General features: G+C 40.1%; 1 protein-coding gene across 5 annotated transcripts in view; it reads right to left on the bottom strand.

Moving 5' to 3' along the window:
- The window catches only part of PARD3 (par-3 family cell polarity regulator), a 592,893-nt gene that overhangs the window by 118,729 nt on the left and 452,081 nt on the right, over positions 1-22,083 (bottom strand). For all 5 annotated transcript variants that reach the window (XM_044425071.1, XM_044425073.1, XM_044425074.1 and 2 more), the window contains one exon: positions 11,164-11,415. In XM_044425071.1, the coding sequence (XP_044281006.1) occupies positions 11,164-11,415 (252 nt within the window). The remainder of the gene's footprint in view (positions 1-11,163; positions 11,416-22,083) is intronic.

The following is a 22,083-nucleotide window of genomic DNA, read 5'->3' as shown; positions in this document are numbered from 1 at the left end:
GTACAGTATTCCAGAGCTGGACTGTTGGCAGGCAGCACATTTTTCCTTACTATCTCCCTACCTTGCTTATCTAACAGGAGCTGAGAGTGGAAATTATTGATGTCCAGGCAAAGTTCCAGGTTGATATAAAATTTTCAGCATCTTGGCCAAGGGGAGTCACTCGGGAACATTGGGACACCTGATCTATAGCTCATGTGAAGCACCACATGGGATAGATTTGTGGTTTCCTAGTTCTTTTCCTAGCAGCTCGTCGCAGCATTATGATGCAGAAAAGATGCACAAATCTGAACCTGAAACGGCTTCATGACATTTCAGGGTCAGCCCAACTACAGTGTACCCATATTAATAGTTTCCTATTGACTCAAAAAAGTATAGAAATGCAAATCTGACAATGTGGCCCAAGCTAATTCAATGCCACAATTTTAATTAAGCTGAATACACCAACGATTTTATCTTATGTTGTTCTCCTCCCATCAATAGCTTTTTCAGTTCTAATTCATTTTTTCATTCTCCAAAGAATCCAAGGACCCACATGCTTCATAAAAGCTAGTTAAAATTACACTAAAACATTACTCTTCTTTTATTGAGAACTATATATGTATATAAGCCATTCAGACAGCCCTTAGAGGGCTCTTCAGTGGCCTATAAATTTGAATACAAACAAACAAATAGAAATAGAAAAGCCCTTCACTGAAAATAAAGGTTGCTCTTCACACCATCCATGCGTATGTTTTTTTGCTGTATCCAGCTCTTCCCAGCAGTTTCCCAACCATTTCAACAGATACCTTGGAGCTTGCTTCCCTATCCACTCCAATGTCATGGCTGGATTTCTCTCCTTCCAAGCAGATCAAGACAAAACTGTTCTAGCTAAAAGTTTAAAGCTGGCTTTGTGATACAAAAGAAGAGTATTGCAGAAATTTAAAAAGCAAATAAACAAGCAATGTTAGAATATTGTCCACTAGAACAGTGGTTTTCAGGCACTGGTCTGTGGACTGGTGCTGGTCCACCAGAAATTTCCTGCCGGTCTGTGGGAGGGTTACATCCCACTCACCACAGACTGGTGCCGGGGCTGGCTGTGCTCCACCACCTCTTCCTCAATTGGCATCATGTTTGCAGGGAGTGTGCCGGTGGCCAGGGAGGTGAGAAACAGCTCGGTGGGAGCCAGCTGGTCACCCTGCTGCGCTGATTTTGGTATTTTGTTCTTTGTTGGCATTTTGTTGTTGTTTGGTTTCTGGTTGTTTTGGAGATTTTTTTTTCTTTTTTGGTATTGGTTTGGAAACTAATGCACAGAAAACTGTATTATGCGTATGATGCTTTTTGTTTCTGCCTCAGCAGTCCTCGAGGTGGTTTTCCTGTTTTCGCTGGTCCCTAGTTGTGGAGGGGCTGAAAACCACTGCACTACAGAAATGTGACCTAACGATATGAACCTGATTCTAAACTGGATATCTCTGCTACCTTTCAGACAAAGGAGAGCTGCCCCCAACAACAAGGTGAACCCTGATGCTCATGGGCTAAGTGCCTGGAGCAACTTATGCTTCTCAACTGCTCCATTCTCACAACCTGATGTCTATGATACGACTAGCAGTGTTGGGTCCGCCTACTCCCATATCAGCTGGCACACTAGATTCTGCCACACAGCTTGAAGCTGTCTGATTCTCAGCAACTGCATGCCTGGTTTCTAGGTCTGAGAGCCCTGGCAAATAAGCTGTGAATTTCAGCCCCTTTTACTTCTAAATCAGAAAATGAGTCAACAACCTTAGAAGGCTGGAGGAATGGATCAAGTCCCTACACCTCCTACAAAGAAAATTATGAAATCAGCTGAAACCACACAGGTTTGGTTAATTCATGCATATAACTACAATTGTAGTAACTTTTGATATGGATAGAATTAACCAATGTGAGGAAACAGGCACAACCAAGAACTTTAGAATCTAGAAAGCTGCCTTAATCTTTGTCAGACCAAAGCTCAATCTATCTAGAATTCTCGACATTGACTAGCAGTGGTTCTCCAGGATCTCAGGTGGTTTTCTTTTGCAGCCCTGCTTGGAGATGTCAGGGACTGAACCTGGATCTCCTGCCTGCAGAACATATGCTGCACCATTGATCAATGGCTCCTACCTATCTGGATTGGTCGTGCACTTTCTTCAGTGCAGCAGAACATAATACTTAATGCCAAACAGAATCCAGCCACAGTTACGGGGCACCAAATTTGTGGAACATCTTTAGCCACGTACAGGAGAATTTCCAATAACAGGTGATACACTAACAAGTGGCAGACTCCTGACTTACTTTTTTGCAACAGTATATGCATATGTTGAAGGGTCAGAATCTGGCTAATTTTGGTTGTGCATATCAACTACCAAAGTTCACCAGTAATTTGGTAAAAAGTGCAGTCCTTTGTGTAAGTATCTAGTTACATTGACTAGTCAGATCATATGAATTGGTTCACTGGCCCTGGAATAAATGACCAGAGAAACCTGAGCACTTTGTCCTTTCCATTCTTTTCACTCTTGTTTAGTCTTCGATGTTGTTCTATTCACACATCCTTCCCAAGGTATCTAATTTAAAACTGTGAACTCTATGGGGAATTTAGCCACATCTTTCTATTTGGCTTCTGGAAACACCATGAATAACAAGTGATAACAAGTTTTACGCACGAAATGTGGTTTTGAGCGGTTGTTCTTGTGTCACCTTGAATCAGCAAACTGCAGGGTGCATGGAGTTCTATATATACTACACACCTATGTATGCAACTTTATTTTTGTAAAGCAAAGGATGCAGGGAAACCCAAAATATGTGAGAGAACTTACACATTATGTCCAAGTAAGTAGACTGGAATAAAATCTTGAAGACAAACAAACAAACAAACAAAAATTCCAGGAAGAACTGCTTTTGTTGAGCAGATGTCTGAGCCTTAAGTACATTTTTAATACGTCAGATCAATTAGCGGTCTCTGAATGTTAAAAACATCTTAACAGTGTCATGGAGATGAAAGTGGATATCTTTGAATGAGAAAAAAAGGGAGTGGGAGAAGATTAAATTATGCCTGCAGTCATAATGAATCAAAGACTAGAAGTTGGACTGCAAATCAGCATGTTTTGATGAAATATTAAGGAGAGTGATTATTGATGAAAAATGAATAAGCCTTTCTGATTTCAGCAACCTTTAAATTGTATCTCACTAATTAGCACAGCTTAGATGCATTCATCCCTTTCTTGATAGGCCTTTATCTGTTTTTGCAATGGGTCGTGCGTGTAATATAACCATGGATTTAGGCTACTTTTACCCACATTGTCCTGAGTTGCCACTGCCTCCACTGTTGCGCTCATGTCGACTGGGGGATGTTCGGAGGCTTCTGTCTGATGAGCTTAGCCTCTTGTCATCTCTACAGACCACTAGAGTGACAGCCTTCTCAAGGAGCCAGGCAGGAACGGCTGTACCATCAGGCAGATGATTTTGGGTCACAAAAGAGCAAATATTTGCTGGTTATTTTATTGTTATTGTGAGAGGCACTTCTGGAATTTTCTGCCTTAGAGACCAAAATAACTCGACCTTTCGAGAGCATTACACACCTTGACTTGGCATGGAAGTGGGATGAAAAGGAGCTGTTTGTTTTTTCAGCTCAGACAATGAAAGGTCTGGGAAGAGATCTGCAGCTAGGAGTTGCTAACGTTGTGAAGCAAGGTGGGTTAACCCATACGGAGCTTTGTCACTTGAGTGGTTTTGCAGGAGATCTGCACCAACAGCAATTTAGCCATGGAGGCGGGAACAGACATGTCAATTAAAGGGATCTAATGATTGGCTAGATACATGTATAATACCAGGATGCTCTGCTCTTTAATATTATACATGAAAACCAGGCATGGGAAACATTTTCTCGTTATCCATTTGTTATTTCTGAAACAAATAGAATTTGGAGTATAGTTTTAATTTATTATATAACCATCCAATGCCATATGTAGATATGGCATGACATTTAATGTATCAGTTCAGCTAAAGGATGGAGTAACTGGGATATAAATGGATCAAGCAAACAAATCTAATAAAGTCCAACATAAATGGTAACTGTGTTGTAAGCTATGGCCATTGAAAATACTGTAAGATAGGCATCACTTATTCATTATCTGATGCAACCAATGATGAATGGTAAAATGCATCCATAAGCTATGCCCATTTGAAAAACAACAACATTGCATTCTTTATTTATGTTACAGATCCTACCTAATCTTGGAAGCTAAGCAGGGCTGGGTTGGACTGAAATCTGGATGGGTGACTTGAGTCCTGCATTGAGCAGGTGGTTGGACCTGATGGCCTGCCAGGCCCCTTCCAACTGTATGATTCTGTGATAGCTTCTATGATAGTAGGAACAATTATTTCAAAGAGAGCTTACCATTATAAGGTAATGCTAAGAGCTAGAAAGGCTTGTAACTGATACCCGGACACAGAAACAGGAATATATCTGCTGTGCAACCACATGGAAGTGCCACCCATGAGGGAATGGAGTCCTGGGAGGTTTGTAAGGATAAGCAAAAAAGTAGAGCCGCAGCTAAAGATGAAGCATATCACAAAGATAAGGTGGTGTTAAAAACAATAATACTTTGCTGGAACAGAATTCTCATATTTACATTCTTTGCTCTCAGAAATCCCACATTTCCATTTTAATTCAATGGATACCTGTGCACGAACACATTTGCTAGCATGCTTTTAAATCCACCCCCAGTTAACTTGAAATAACAATGGCAACAATTTGGCAACAATGCGCTTGTTTGTACCTCAGACTGTGTTTTTCAGATGATAAAGTTTTCCCGTATTAACAAGTTGCATTGACATGTTGCATCTGTTAACATGAGGGCAGCAAAAGCAGCTTTCATCTTTTCTTTTCTGGCAATAACGTGTCTTACCCTTCTATTTCTTCATACAGATGGTAACATTACATGAATGGCTTACAGCCACAAAGCTTCCCGCACAACATCAGGCCATTCACTGCTTCTCAGCCTTCCTTTCCCTTCTCAGCCTTCCAACCTGGTTGTTGTGAGGATAAACGGGAGGAGGAGTGGAGACCATGTAAGCTGCCTTTGGCTCCTTGCAGGAAAAAAGGCCCGATATAAATATCACCAATAAATAACACGCATTGCACCAATGCAGAGAGGCAAGGTCTGGCTCACTCTGAAAAGGGGAGAGCAATTTTATGCCAGCTGGAGAAGAAGATGCCATCATGTGTCTTCCCTCTGCAGCCACCCTGGAAAGTTTCTCTTACATGGTTACAACTATGGTCTCCTGAGAGAAATCCCAGAGGGGGAAAGAAAGCATGTGGTTGGGCAGGGAAGGGGAAGTACAAGGAGAGCCCGAAACACCCAATATCCTATGGATCCTCCAGTCTCCAACTTAAAAAGTAAGTCACCTAGAGCCTATCTAGCTGCTCTTTGTATTTTAACTGGGGGGGGGGGGGCAAAAGGGGAAACCCCCCCCCCCTCCCTTCCCCCCCCCCCCCCCCCGGCTCTTACAGAGGGACTGGAAGGCAAGATATAAGTCTGTGCCGGAGGCTGTACCTTCTTTTAAGAACCATTTTGGTTTGCTATTGGCAGCAGTTACACTTAAGTAAAACATTTACTTGAACTGAGCTATTTCTAGCTCATAATAAAGCATGATTGTTGTGACCTTCAATTACTTCATCTATATGGTGAGCCGTTGGGTGGGCCTTTCAGTCTCTTCCTGTTTTGCAACCTGCTAAAGGAAGACCATGCCTTTTTTATCCTTCCAAACATTCTCCCATTTATAGTGTGTCTTAGAGAACTGTGCTTTAACAAATAAACAGTCCTTTGATTATAAAACAACTTCATTAAGGAAATAAAGGAAGCAAGGAAAAAAAATCATAACCATATCAGCTCTTAGTCTTGCTACAGAGACTTGGGAATATTTAAATAAACCCCTTTATGAGTCCCTCTCTACGACACCTGCAAAGTCATAACCCAAACACTGGATAGAGTCACAGCAAATATACCTCAAAAAGGGGCTCTGCATAAATCCTCATGAATTTATATTAAAAACAGATTTTTATTGCATCCATGTTAGCAGGAGGGACAGGTAGTAAGCTAAGACCAAATCTACTGGCCTGTGCCATAGCAAAGACCAACCCAGCCTTTTTAAAAGGGCTTCCAAGAATTTACTGCGAGGAAATGATTTAATCTGACTTAGCATGCATTGAAGTAAAATCAATAAATTTAAAGTGTCTCTTCAGTGCTGAGATGTGGCCAGTTCCTAATGTGAACAGTGTTGAAGTGGCTAAGAGGCAGAACTACAAATCAGACAGTGCCCGGCTCAAATCTTGCTTCTGCCATGAACTGGCCCGACAGTCTTCGATTCGCTCTAAACCTTTCTCCCAGCTGCAGTGTGGGACTAGTGTTAACAACCTACCTTACAAAGCTGTGCTAGGTATTAGAATGTTATGTGAAGTTCTCTAAACACTCAGAAGTTGGGGATCACTCCCCCAGCACCCCCACAGAAGAGTACATACCCTTGGTGTGATCTGTCAGGGACCACTGGCTGCTTGCTGATGCCGAATCATTTCAGAAATTTGAATTGTTTGCAGAGGCCTTTTGAAATAGGACCAATGGCTGCATGAGGTCCTAGAGCTATGAATCCTAAATGAGCATGTGAATTAAACAGTACAAGAAAAGCTGTTTTGCTCTTTGTGGGTGAAGCACAATGACAATTAGGACTAGACTGAAAGAGGCTTTGGGTCTGCTGAAAAACTCTCTCAAAATGCATCTATGAATGTGTATTTTGAGATAAATCACATTTCAGACATTTAGGGTGCAATCCTATGTACATTAAGGTCACGCACACACACAAAAGTCTTGCCAACTGCTTCAGCTAACCTTGCTGCATGGTGCAAGTTGTAGGCCTTTGCTGTCTAGGGTTCTTGCTTTTGAAATGCATGGCCACAAGTTCTTTTCTTTAGCACTGAGTACCCTAGTCTTAGGACAGAAAAGGTAGTATTCACACTACCCATACGTACCAGAAGGCACGTTCAAGTGCAAGGCTGTCATTACCATTAGTTAGTGATGGGAGGGGAGAGAGCGAGTTGCTTCAGCAGCCTTTTTGTGCCTTGAAAAATTTTTGAGAGAAGCAATGCATGGATCCATTTCTACAAAAAGCGAGGTGGCCTAGCTCTCCTTGAAGCCACCGGTAGCTGCATTTACTACTTTGGCCTGGAGGCAAATTCTGCATACGGCAACCTCACATGACTTTATTCTTGAGTGAAAACACTCGTTCAAGCAGCCCCATTAAAACTGATCTCAGTGGAACTAACTTATTGAATGAGGCACAACTCAACATAAGCAAGCTTGCCCATTTTGGGACCTATGAGTTACTGCAGTGAAGAAAAAAACATTAATAAATCTGAAGATTTAGACAAAGCAGTTCAGCCCAGAATGCACTGCGGTCGGAGTAGTAATAAAACTGTGACCTTTCACTTTACCACAGCCTTCCCAAGACAGTACCTCATTGCAGCTCAAAAACTGTCATAACTCTCTATTTAAGAGAAAAAGAAATAAATTTTTAGCACTTGCAGAAAGTGTTATCCTGAGTAATAACTCATATCTCACCATCTATTTTAGTTTTGGCAGAAAACTTAGATTTATATGCAATGAGTGGGTACCTCAGACTTTAAAGATCATTCACATGACTGACATTGCAAATAATGAAGTTTAATATAATAGTCAAGTATCTTGCTTTTCCATTTTAAAGAAATATTTACCCTAATATTGCCATATAATATTTTACAGCTCAAGTAAAATACGGTTTCGAGTATTATATAAAGTGGGAGTTTTATACAGCAGTTTTAGAGAGCGGGTTTCTATTCTCTTTCACTTAAAAATAATATTTAAAAATAAATTTCTTAAAAATATTATAAGAGTAAAATGCCTCTAGATAAACAAAACTTAGCAGCAAATAAAATGGCTAATTGCTTTTCTGGGACAGCTTGTAAGTATCATGTGTGAGTTTCTTCTAACAAGCTGTATTCACACATTGTTGTTTTAATAAACTAAGCAAAGGATAAGATGAATTTTCTCCCCTCTTCATCTACCTTGGCCAAAATACCTTCCACCTAATATTCCTGTGACATAATTTGATTCTACTTTTAGTGGAACGGGAATCAGTTCACAGAGGTTTCTTCTTTTTTTGATGGATATTTTTAACGGCAAAATGAATACAAAAAGCATATGATTATGGTATTTACGCTTCCATTAAACTGTCCACAGCAAGTTGGGGGAATCTAGTCTACTATTTTGAAGCTATTTAGGTTTACAGCAGCACAGTGCCCATTTCATTTCAATTACATTTGAGGACAATGCTTGCCTGGGAGAAAGTGATGGCATGGCGACAGCCAGGAAATATCCATTAGCAGCTGTCTTTTCATGGGGGGGGGGCAACTCTCTGGATGGTAGGCCATGGCGTTCTGCCTTCCCCTCACCCCTTCCCACCACTGCTCCCTCTTTCTATCACAACACAAAAGCGGCTATATAGCATCATTGCTGTCCACAGCGAAAATACAAACACACACATGCATACACACGCACAAAGCCAGTATTGATCAATGGTTTGTGTTTTCTTGCATATGATGTAAAACATACTAGCAACAGGCTTTTTAGCTTGGCTAAAAGCCTTTGCTACAGGAATGCAATTCCCAAGACACCATTTTGTATGGAAGAGGAAAATAAACCAATTATAAACTCCGTCTAGCGCGCGCACGTGCGCTCTCTCTCTCTCTCTCTCTCTCTCTCTCTCTCTGTGTGTGTGTGTGTGTGTGTGTGTGTGTGAGATGCTGGAGAGGAAAAGTTTACCATTTGAGAAAAACACAGCTTGGTATTCCCAGACAAGCTGTGGAAATGTTAGAATACATCTTTGATTAATACAGTGGTGACCACTAACTAATCTGAAACTAAATTTATTATCAACCCTCTGAAAAACAATGGCAAGGTTCCATCAGAAATGCCTGGATGAATGAACCCATTTTTGTTTGCAAGATAAAGTAACTTATTTTTCATTTTTCTAAATGGTATCCCATGGGAATTTGGTTATGTTCTACTGGAAATTGCTTGACAGGAATTAAATGATTGTTATATAAGCTTATGGGGGGCGGGGGCTCTAAGGAAATTAACACAGTTTTAACAAAAGCTAAAAATTCTTCACACTGGAAGCTAATTTTTCCATGCTTCTTGCTACTTCCTACACAGTCACAATAACAACCTTGAAAACTTAGACAAGACACAAGTTTCTCAACAACAGCAAACCAATACTCAGTACAGGTCTCCTGATAGTTTTGTGCAGAGACAAACTTGCAAAGCAACCTTTGATCTAAATGACCTTTTCCTAGGCATTACACACAACTCTAACGCATGGTGCCACACAATAATTGCACAAGATCATCTCCTGGCAAAGCAAGGCAATAAGAGCAATTCTGGGTCTGTCTGGGAGATGCAACAACAGCCTTGGACTTAAAAACAAAACTGGAGCCAGACTGGTCCTACCTATGCAATATTTAGAATAATGAACAAGCAAAGCATTTGCCCTTCTAAGACCAAAGGCAGTGTAAAGCCAGGTGTCCAGATTGTCACAGCCTTTCATCCATAAATATGAACTCACCTTCTCAGACCATTGGTCCTCCATATAGACAGCTCTGGAAACTTTCCAAGCTGTCAGGCGTAGGATCCTTCCTAGCACTGCTGCCTTGAGCTGGATATACCTGGAATGAACCTGTATGTCAAGTATGGATTCTGTCACTGCGCTATGGCCAATCTCAGTGGGTTCTTCTACATTAAAGGTCAGGAACCAGTGGCCTTCAAGATGTTGTTGGACTCCACTCCAGTATGGCCACTGGTCAGAGATGATGGGACTTCTACCCAAAGAACACCCCCCCAGCTCTGTAGAACAAAATCAGCCGTGAAGCCTGATCCAAATAGGCCTAGATGAATCATGAATAATTCTAGAAAATTAATAATTTTCATTCCAGGGTGCCTGGAGTCGACCTGCATCTTAACTAAATCAGGGTCTACCACCCGTTCTGCAGCAGTCGCTGTCAATGATATTAAGAAGACACTTTCAGGGCCAAAGTAAACATTTTGTCTAGTCAATATGGTAGAACTGTGCATGCTAGATTTTGTTATCTTTGTGGAAGTGCACATAGCCCAAAGGAGAGGAAGGTGAATTCTTCGCCTTCCAGCCATTTTATGACATTCCAGCTCTACCTAGACACACACATACATCAACCAGAGAGGGTTTTTAAAAAACATCTTCAAAAAGGGGGTTTTTTTTTTACTACTCCACTGGACATGATAATTTATTTATTTATTTAAACAACTTATATGCCACCCCTTTCGCATAAACCTCGGGGCGGCTTCCAATCATAATGACTTTTTGTACAAACAAAACTATACAAAACAAAACAAGGGGGAAAGAAAATGTTTAACCACTCCAGGAGCAGTTGGTTTTGATCTAAATAAGGCTCATGCACACTTACACATATGTATAGAAAATTAGTCCATTTTATTTGCTCTTATTAAGGTAGGAAAGCAGAACACTAAGAGAGGTGTTTGGCTCAGGTTGTCCTTCCTAAACCTTCAAAATTAAAATGTTAGACTGTTACCTTTTTTCATGGATTTACATGAAGCAGTTAAACAAATTATAGACAGACAGACAGGGGTCAGGAAAAAGTGTCTTAAAGGATTCTTCTTTCTTCCCCACTTAGAAAAACAAGAACATTGAAAATGAGCCCCAGGCACAGGTCCAGAAAATCCCCTGCAGATACTGCCCACAAACACCACAACGAATTACTAGGACTGCTGATAATTGAACCAGCATAGGCTGTTCCAAGTGTGACTTTAATTTGAATTATACTAAACAGTGCAATTTGGGACTGAAAGCATTTCCAGAAGATGATGAATTGTGTTAGAATCATCTGAAAAGATTGTCCTGCTCATTCCATTATGACTTGATTTGTGTGAATTCAATATTTTTCTCTACAAAGGCTTTTAAAAAGCCATTAATAAAATGCAGCTCTGCCTTTCCAGTTGATGAACAGTCACCTTTTCCAATCAAATAAATAAATAAATTGCAAACCAGACATTGGAAGCAGAATATTGACTGAAGTCTACAGCCTACCTGTCTGCAGGTGAAGACTTTGAACTGCTTGCTTTCTTTACTTGGGCATATAATGCTTCAGCAGTCGGTCCTTCCCTTGGGCTCTGTGGTCTATTGTTCATTGTGTCACTGTTTGTGGGGGAATTATATGAAGGAATTCTGGCATACATTGTGTCACCATCATATCCAAAAGTCCTGTTTAAATCTTGGATTTCAGCATAATCTCGTTCCCGAGCTTGTCTCTCACGAAATTCTCGAGTCTTGGCTTGAATTCTGGAAATGAGAAATAAGGCTAGAAATACGTTTGAAGGTATGGAGTAAAAACACTTCTACTCATAAGGAAGTACATCATATAGCTAAATATCTTAAACACCAAACTCTAAACTGACATGCCTCAATACTTCATTACCTGTTAGAAATCTTGATGGGGGAAAATGACCAGAGAGAACTTTTGAATGTATAATAATGAGCACCAAAAATGCAACTAACACTTTACTAGCTACATGCATTAAAATGAGCGTGACAGGAGCTATTTGAACATTAAGCAACAAAACTGGGAGCACTGAATACAGAAGGCAAACTAGAATCTTTTATTTATTTATTTATGCTGCTGCTGCTGATACACTGCTCTATTTCTCCCTTTGATCATCGTCAGGGTGGATGAGCTTACACTGGTGGCTGGCTGCAACAGTGGACTGAATGAAGGCTGATAAACTGAAGTTCAGTCGAGACAGGACCAAGATACTGTAGTGAGTGGTTCTTCTGAGCAGATGGAAGATGATCAAATCAGTTCTTCATGGGATTGCACTCCATTCGAAAGGAGCAGGTTCATAGCTGGGGGTTTTTCCTGGACTCATCTTGGTTACTGCAAGTTTAGGCGGCCTCAGTGCCCTTCTACTAGCTTCAGCTGGTGGCCCAGCTTTGCCCTCTGTAGATATGGATAAGCTGGCTACAGTAGCCCATGCTCCAGTGAGCTCCAAATGAGGTTACTACAATGCAGTTTACATGTGGCTGCCCTTGAAGATGGTGTGGAAGCTCCCAGGACCAGAAATTCTAACAGATTCTGAACATATCCATTCAGGCCTGCTTGCACTGGTTGCCTGTAGATTTTGAAGCCATGTGTAAGGTGCTGGTTTTGTCCTATAAAGCCTTGCATGCCTTGCTGGAGCATCTTTTTGAGTATGCAAGTACTTGTACACTACAGTTGTCATCTGAGGCTTTTCTTTCTGAGACAAGGTTGGTGGATGACAACAAAGAAGAGGGTCTTCTCAGCAGTGACCCTCCAATTGTGAAATGCTGTCCCTACTGAAGTCCACCTGGTGACCACATTGCTCTTCCTTCACCTCTCCTTTCCACCCAGGGATCTGACAGTATATGCCATGGCTTTAACTGATTCTTGGATTTTTATCCTCAGGGTTTTGAAAATGGTTTTTATATTGTGCTTTCTTTTGTATTTTAAAGCTTTACTCTTTTGTAGACTGGTCCAGAAAGTGTTGGCTTTCGGGGGACACAGAGATGCCGTAACTAACAATAAGTAATGCTAATTTTATTATTAATATAATTAATACATTTTATTTTACAAATAATTTTATTATGTTCTTATTTTAGCCCAGAAACTCCTTTACTCTGGATACACAACCTGTTTTCTAAAGAAGGCAAAATTTATTGTCTTAAATACTGTCACAACCCCTTGCCCTGCCTTGGGTAGATGCAGCCTGCTAGAGGCATTTCAGTCTGGTGCGCATGACAGTTATCAATAATTGATGTTTGGATGGTGATGCAGTTCCTTCAGTAATGGTGTCACAAGTGCAGTTCACTGATTCTAGTATCTTCTGGCCACTTAAAGCAAAGTGTAGAGGTGTTATTTTATATTTAATTTCACTCTGCCCTTCAAACATCCACAGTTGCTTACAGTCCTACTCAATAGTTTCTATAAAGGATTCAGCAGGATAAAAGCCAACCTTATTTAAATCAATAGAACACTTCCCATTGACTCAGTGAGGATAGAATTTCACTCATCCATTGACAATATTATCATCTGTTTGAGTTTTACCTATAATTAATAAATAGTATGTTTGCATACTGAAACCACAATTCTCTTGCGAATTATGTACAGCAGATATTGGAATGCAATTTAGATTATGTTTAATACAGAAGATGATGTGATGTCTAGAAATGTTGGCGATTCCTTTTCAGCAACTAAGGGCCTTTCCCTTTTGAGGTTCATGCTTAAAATATGCATGCCCACATTTAAAATGAGGACCTGACAAGGACATATTTACAAGTGTAAATATAGTTACTTTGGTCAGGGACCCCTACATGGGAACACAGGAAGCTGCCTTATACCAGCTCAGACTATTCTTCCATCCAGCCTTGTATTGCCTAATGTGATTGACCTTTTCCATGTTCCCAGGAAAAGGTCTTTTGTATCTTTCCCTGCCTAAATGCCATAAACTGGAGCGTTCAAGGATCAAACTGGGAGCCTTCTGCATGCAAGCCAAGGGTTCTGCCACTAATACCTCCCAAGGCAGATTTGGTTGCATTTCCCTATTAATTACACATTCCACTTTGCTCACATAGATGCAGTAAGCAATATTATTCTTGCAAAAACTTTTAATTTTGGAGAGCTTTGTGCTTTAAGGTCTCTCCAAGGAAATAGGCCTACACCATATTACCACATTCGGGAAGAGAATGAGAGACAGTGTGCGCAGACATAACTTCAGCTATGAGGTTAAGATACAAGGAAGCTGTTTAGCACAATTTCTGGAAAAAGACTAGCCAGAGAAAACCATGTAGAGAGAACCATGGCTAGAGAAAACTGCTGATTGGTTCCAGTTTGATTTTATGCTCATGGGGGTGAGGGTTAATTTACACTCACTGAGGTGGTCACATTTCTTCTCTAAGTCTTTAGGTCACTGCAAAGTTTTGCAAAGTGGGTTCCACGGGTAGGGCTTTCACAGGATACCAAAACTACGAACTGTGCATGTGAAAGACCAGCCAGTCCACTCACCTCTCTTGTTTACACAGAATGGGTTTCAAACATTGTTGGCTCCAGGTCGTGTGCACACTTAACATACTTCTACTGTTCAATGCTGATCCCGTTTGGAAATCAAGGAGGTAAGTAGACCTTTGAGGAAAGACTGCCATGGGGCAATCACTACAAAGGCCCTGCTTCGAGCAGTTAGAGTTCTATTCTAAGTGCTGCTGGAATACAAATCAGGTCCAAGTATAAGAATTCAGATGGTATCAGGGCTCATACAGGTAAACTGGGCAGCATTTACATGTGATGCTATATAGGATAGCAGTACAAAATTACTGCTACTGCATTTTTGTAGGGGAAAATATATAATCAGCGTAAAAGCATGGAAACAGTACCTTAATGATTGGGTGTGTAAAGACTTTACAACTGCCTGTTACAGCTTGACTAATAATGCAAGCCAGGGACACATATTGAGAAGTCACTCTCTGCTGTCATTTTGATTACTCACATAATTGCTACTGTCTTTAAAAATTAGAGTAAACATGATATTTAAGTGCTTTTATTCACAAAGTATTGGACTCCTGTAATGCAGGTTGGAGGATTTGATTGGTTTTCTGGTACTGTTCAATTCAATAGCAGTAAGAACACCTCAGTTCTAATAAATTGCATTTTGGAATGAATCATGCTTAAATAGGGATTTGGCATCAAAAGGGTCCTATTAGCAGAGATGAGGAGACAGCTGCATTGGTGGGCCTTGCATTTTAACGTTTTTGATCAGCCTTCCTAACCTGGACTACAATTCCCATCACTTGCAATGAGCATGCCGGCACATCTGGAGGGATTCAGGTTAGGGAAGGCTGATTTAAGTCTCAGAATTTATAAACCTATGTTACCCCAAACCTTAAGATAACTGAGATATGGGTCTTAGAAGATTGAACGAGCTTGGTTTTTTTCTGTATCATCAATCTAGGAAAGTGGACAAGATATTATCCATTTGGGTGAAACAGCTTACAAGGTGCTAAGTGTGGCCTGAGAAGTAGCCTGACTTTGGTATGGTGACCATGGCTGGCCATTGAGCAACTGTGCTTTCCACATTCTTTCTCCAAGCTTAGCATTTAATTGTGATTCACTCATTGGCTAAATTTACTGCTGGGCTGTTTGATTGTATTCTGTCATCAAGGCATTGGCAGAAGTATCAATGAGCAGAGCAGGTCAGTAGGGGTGGTATGCAAAGGTGTCTTGGAAAGCCCTTGAGCAAGAGATGGAGAATGGGAGAATAATCACAAACCTGGAGTGACTGACAAAGGTGTGGGTATGTGCCGGGTATCAGTGTGATTGAAATTTGATTCCAGTGGGAAATGTAGCTCATACCTACCTCTGCATGCTACACAAACAAGTAATTTATCATGTTCCTCTTTAGGATGACATACGGTATCCTGGTGGATCAGAGTTTGCTGTTCACAGCAGGCTGCCAAAACCTCTCAAAAGGAATAATTATAAGCATCTCCATCTACAGTGCAGAGCTACTCCTTCATGCATTGTTCCAATATTAAAGTTGTGAAAAGTTGAATCCTATTGCTAGTATCCCATTGCAGCTACCCCACCTACATAGTAAGTTTTATCTATTTGGGGTTAAAAGAGAGCGAGCAAAAGAGAGGAGAAATCTTTTGCTTGTTCAAAATTCTTATTAATTTTTCTCAAACTTTTATGTATATCACTTAGGCTAGAAGTGGGCAACTTGTCTCCTCCCACTGTATAAGCACCACTTGGGCTGATGGGTCATAACCCATCAGTCCTAGTCAGCATATAGGTGAGGAATGGTACGATTTGTAGGCAGAACATCTGCTGGGCCACAAGTTGCCCACCTTGGACCTAGACAAATAATCCCAGCCAACTCCTTTGATACATGACCCTTTGAAGTGATAGCTTTACTTCTGCCTTTCTCAACCTAGTGTCTTCCAGAAGCTTTCTACTACAACTAGCATTGTTGGCTGGTGGATTTTGAAATCCAAAATATCTGGAGAACACTAAGTTCAGGAAGACAACTTTACTAGTGTGACAAACAATTAAAATGAACAATTCCTGGAATTCCTAATTTTAGGAAAACTTTCCCACATAGATATGCCTGCCAAGAGATGTTGCTTATGATTCTGGGGCCTATGAAAAGTAGAGCGGGCTCCCAGTGAAAATGTGCTCAGTTCTAGAGGGTTCACGATCCATATGTGTGAGTCACTAAGATTGCAAAGAAATATATGTTCTGAAAGTATCGAAGGTGTATATATAATATATGAAGCATTGATGTAAATACACCAGTCAAATAACTACTGCCTAACTGCCCCATTACAGCACTGAATATTACCGCTTCCTAAATCCAATTTGAAATAACAATGCCAGCTGTCAGTTACTATATTTTGTAAGGATGATTAGCACTGGAGGTTAAAAGGCAATAACTGAGAACTAAGCTGGATCGCAAGATACAAAGATCCCTTTTCCATGGCCAACAAATGGGAGTATCTGGGGCAATCTTGAGTAAAGCGCAAGAGGTTGTATGCTGACTAGGATTCAGGAAAATGTATCAATATGATAACTACATCTATTAAAAATACCAAGGGGTGAAATACCAATTTGTTTTCATAGTCAACAGAATTCCTGCCTCCAAATCTATTTTTTTCTAGACTGCAAGATCTATGTTCAGGAGAAACAAAATGTAGATTTCCCAGTAAAGATTTTAAGGGAATTCTGGAAAAAACACCAGGACAGCATCCTGCCATTGAAATCCTGACTCCATCTGATATTTGAATAGCTGCAGATGGCCTTTCGAAGACAACAGTCCCATTCTCCTTTCATCATGACCTCGTGGGTCACACATTATCTGCAAGGAGGCTGCTACTGTCCTTTCAAGAGTAAGTTTTCATGAGCTTTTCTGTGACCAAACTTTCACTGACAAAATAGTTACGCCTGTCACCAGCATATGCAAAATTATAAAAAAGGTGTTTTGTTAACCAGTTTGTTACCATCAGTTTTAAGGTAAAATTAAGTATCATTTGATGCATTTCTGCATTAGGGATTTTTAAAGCATATATTGCACCTGAACCAAACCATTTACTATAGGTATTACCACCTACTAATTTAGAAAATGTAAGATTTGGACTGCAAATAAAAGTCTAATCACATTAGAATACATGTCTCCCAACTTTAACAGATGTTTTAAAAACAGTGTGGGACTTGTAAGAGTCACTGCTCTAAAATAATGAATATTCACATTTTAATGAATTATTTGTCCTTTGCCATTGTCATAAATAAAGCACTTTTGATTTGCATAGACCAAAAAAATTAAATAAATGAATGCTCTAAATAAAGTAATAAGGTTAATTTCCTTCCTGCTGTCACTAAATTCATGTTAGCAGCCTCTCTTCAGCTTGACATCAATTAATGATTTTAATTCCACACTCTTGTCACTGTGCTCACTACCCTTTCTTCTAATTAAAATGGATGATGCATGATGAAGGGAAAACACAAGACTTCTGTTCTTGTTGTAACATTTCTATTCATTAGTATACTTTTTTTTTAAAAGCAGCAAAAGGCTTGTAGCTTTAATGGCACTAAAGTATGATGAAGAAAAGCAGTATTATCTCTAAGAGACATAGGATTTTGCACCCCTGGGGGAAGAAACAATATAGAAAATTATCATTATGGGATGACTTGATCTCCTTGGACAAGATATCAATAGGTTATTTAATTAGTATGTTTTATATAACTGTATTCATACACATCTATATTCATGTACTTGCATGTATCTATGCAGAAAAGGTTTTCAAAATATTCACAAAGCAACATACACGTGCAGACACAAACTTTCCCCACACCGACAAATTATATCATACTTTTCTCCATAGTTTCTAAACCTTTCCAGACATCACCTTTACTTGGAAGGAAGTCTCATTGTGTTAGATAAACACACATAGAACCTTCACTAATTTGTCAGGTTTTTAACTTCCAGAAGATGCTCTGAACAGCATAACTCTTCAAAATCTCATTCATCATTTCTTTACATACCAAAGGAGGAACTTCTGTTATATCACTTTTCAATTTACAGGCAGGTGAGTATCTTAAATACCATGCTACAAATAATTTGAATATATCAGCATTCTCCTCTTAGTAATTTACATGATCCTTTTACATATAAAACTGAGCTCAAATGTTTTCTTTACAATGTAAGATTCTGTATTCGGAAAGGCAAACTGGAATTCTTTATTACCAATCCTAGAAGCTGGCACAGCCACATGGAAGATTTCTACTTCCATCACATTTGGGGTGGGAATGCGAAGCCTTCTACCAAGATCCACAAATCTTGTGCAGGGAGCTCCCCCTTCTGGTCTGGGAGCTATTGCAGGCAGGTTTCCATTTAGCATGGCTGGTCAATGGCAACAGAAGAGATTCACAGGGCTGCTGCAACAGGGTACTGTTTTGCATTAACTGGCATAAGAACGCTGGAATTTCCAAACAGCAGGTGCCAAAGACGTAGGTTGGTGAAGGCAGAGGGAGCAAACATGCATAAATATTGTAACTACTGGAGCCTCCCCCAGTGCCCCTTGCTCCTCCAACGTTCTTTTTAAATCAACAAAGGCCATATCTCTGAAATTCTACACAGCCGATATAAATTCCTCCAAACTCTAACTATCCCTGCAGGTAATGCCATTCTGGCTTATGCTCTGAAACTAGTTCCTGTCAATCCAATTTTCTGTGTCCTAAACTGTATCAGGATTCAAATAGTTAAAAAGTGGTGAATAAGTAAGCATGCATATATGTATTAAAAAAAACTTAACTCCTTTTATTATTTAATTAATATGCACTGCCTAAGGAATGTAAAGACAAGAATGCCTTTAAGCAGAACAGAGATTATAAATGTAGTGTTATAAATGGGATGAAAGCTTTTTGCCTCTCAAATCTCTTCTTTAGGTTCTTTCCAGAAAGTCAGTTTTTAGTGCAATAAATGTGCAGTGGTTATTCATTCTTGCAAGTGATCCAGACATTTTCCCTTAAAGAAGCAATTCTGTTTCAGTAACATCACAATTTTCCAGCATTCAAACCACAACATATTGCTCCTTGGAAGGCATGATTTTGTCCCCCACAAGCAGGGCCAAAGGAGAGTGTGATTCTGAATGCAATTCATGAGCATCACGGCATTGCTGATGGTAAGAAAAGCAGCGTATCTCCACTATAACTCTGTTGTGTTGTGTTCCTGAAACAGTGCAAAGTAGTGGCCCACAGGACCTGAAATTTGCACATGTGGAAAACCCATGTCTGCTCGATAATGCCTGTCACAGCAGCAAGTGTTACAACTTTGACTTGATGTGTCATAGAAATCCTGGAAATATAAAAGTGACATGGGACTTGACGGCCTTCTACTAGCACCTGGTCTGCAACAGTGTCTAAACGAAAGTAAAATTGTACTTGGAACAAATCTTGATAAGTTCCTTAAAAGAAGTGAGAGAGAAATCAACCACATCTTCTTGTTTCAGTTCCTTCTACAACAGGAGTTACAACCTGTGGCCTGCAGATGTTTCGGTTACAAATTCCCATTGGTCCTGCCAGCATAGTCAATGCTGAGGGATGCCATGAATTATGGATAAAAATACCTAGATGGCTCCCAGCCACCCACCATCGTTCTACAAAGGACTTAAAAAGTTGCTGTTTTGTTAACGTAGATGCAGTGATACTTCTGCTGTACACTGAATGTAAGTTGATTCAGTATTTGGAGCACTGTCATATTAATGGAATATTTTTATAGGACAGAGCTATATTGTTTTATGGAATTTCAAGCCAAATGTAGCATCTGATTGATATTTACTCCCATTACTCCAACACATTTACCATATAAATATTTCCCACATTTTAGCACCTTTTAAAATCTCCTATTCTAAAAATTCTTTTTGAGGCATCCAGGATACACCAGGAAATGCTGAGGGATTTGGGCTTTATACAAAATAGTATTCACAAAAATGCAGTGCCACTGTATAAAATGGCAGTCTTTATTCAATTGAATCCATTCAATGGAAAATTAAGCTACATTAATTTGCTTGTCTTCTAATCAATATGAACAAAATACTTTCAAGACTTTGAGCAAAATACAATGCAAGCAAAATACTATTAGAATGATAGAGTCAGGGCAGAATAATTTTATATAATTGTGGCCTTGATTGATTTCTTAATGGAGCATCCACTTGTTCTCTGACCCCTGCGGATTTTTGTTGCATTTCTGCTACATACAATAAATTCATTATACCCAACCTGGTTCCCCTGTGCATTTCATCATTAAAGGTGTAGTGATTCAAAGACCAAGTAAAACTGAGATTAAGTGACCTGAGCCATTAAGAATAAAAGAAAGATAAAAACAAATGTAGTAAGAACAAGCGTCTATTTCAACGTGAAATGTTTTACTAGATTCCAGTAACTGGCTTTTTTCAGGGATGCTCAAAGTTATAGCCATGTAAGATACTTTTTATTATGCTCTTCTGCACTCCTTATTTCTCTAAGCAAGAGTAACCTTTGGGATAGCCTTTCCAGAGGGTTATTTCCTTTGTTATTGGACAGTAATTGTAACTTGCATTTAAAAATGTATCTATAGATAGATTAGCTGAGCAGAGAGAGAACCTGTCTGTTACCCCCACAGTACTAGTCTGTCTGTTCCTTGATAGCTAGCTGCAAACACTCCAAACATTTTTTCTGGTTACAACAAAAAATAAACCTGTTTTCTTTGGGCCCCACCCAAACAAGCAGAGTGTATCTCAAACCCAGAACATGGTCACCACCTGCCATTAAATGCCATGAAGCAATCAACCATGCAGAGGCCTAGAGAGATTGGCATCTCCTATGCCAAATATAATAGCATTATTGCGACATATATCAATGCACAGAAGACTTCCAACTAGTCCTTATCTTCTACTACTTCCTATTAGCCCTCATCTTCTACTGACAGTGATCCACAAAAACAGTCATCCCTGCCCTGGGGCTGTGCATCTGATTCGAATTAAGCTTGAACCAAAGCAGGCCACTTTGGAAAGATTTAGACCTCATCTGAAGTGAAAGTGCTCTAAAGCAAATTTTGGGAGAGAGACAGTTAGACATTCTGCAGCCACTTATTACAATAGGTTTTGGCTTTGTTAAGTAAGAAAGCAATTACTGCAGGTCCTTTAGCTAGAGGACATGAGGAAAAGGCAGAAATTCTCTGCCAGCACCTGCATAAATTACCCACATGTAATTTATGGGTACTACTACTGGGTACTACTGACACTAATAAGTACTAGAAGAAAGCACTCTACGGATGGATCAGGGGTAACCTCACATCAGCAGTCTGTCTGAGAGGCCCCAGGACTGGGCACGTTACAAAAGTATTTTCCTCCTCCCTGAAATACTTGAAGGTGGGGAAGATCCGATGCTTGAGTGCCCAACCCATGGCTGCTTTCCCTGGGCAGCACGAACATGTTCATATCAAGACTGTGCCTGAATTAGCACAATAAAGCATGAGGTAAATGGTTACATTGTCACTGAAGCTTAAAGGAAGAAGATCCCCAGCCTGCACAGCCCAAGCAATCATGCAGGGCCATGGCACGAAGTCATTAAGGCTGCAAGTCTACGGTTATGCCCTTGAAGCTGCCAAGCTCCCAAACTTAGAAGGTGACAAACATCTGTGCAGGGGTGGTGTGCCCTGAATTTACACTAGATGGTCCTTTTTGTCAGTCTAATGAAAATGTTTCAGAGGGGAAGGGGAAGAGGTTGGAATGGCCTCAGAATAACTCATACCTTGGCCTCTCCATCCCTTCCCCTTTCTGACCATCAATTCATCCCTTTTACTCCTCTTTGAGCTTGTGTTTCCAACCTCTGAGAGACTACCAGTATGGTTCTTTCCATGCTAGTTGCAACAGGGATAGAGTTGTAGACGGAAATCTGAAATATCCTGT

Source organism: Varanus komodoensis, unplaced genomic scaffold, assembly GCF_004798865.1.
Source record: "Varanus komodoensis strain SLA01 unplaced genomic scaffold, ASM479886v1 scaffold15, whole genome shotgun sequence".
Classification (NCBI taxonomy): domain Eukaryota; kingdom Metazoa; phylum Chordata; class Lepidosauria; order Squamata; family Varanidae; genus Varanus; species Varanus komodoensis.
Note: the sequence above shows the minus strand (reverse complement) of the source record. Positions and strands in the feature narration are given on the sequence as shown.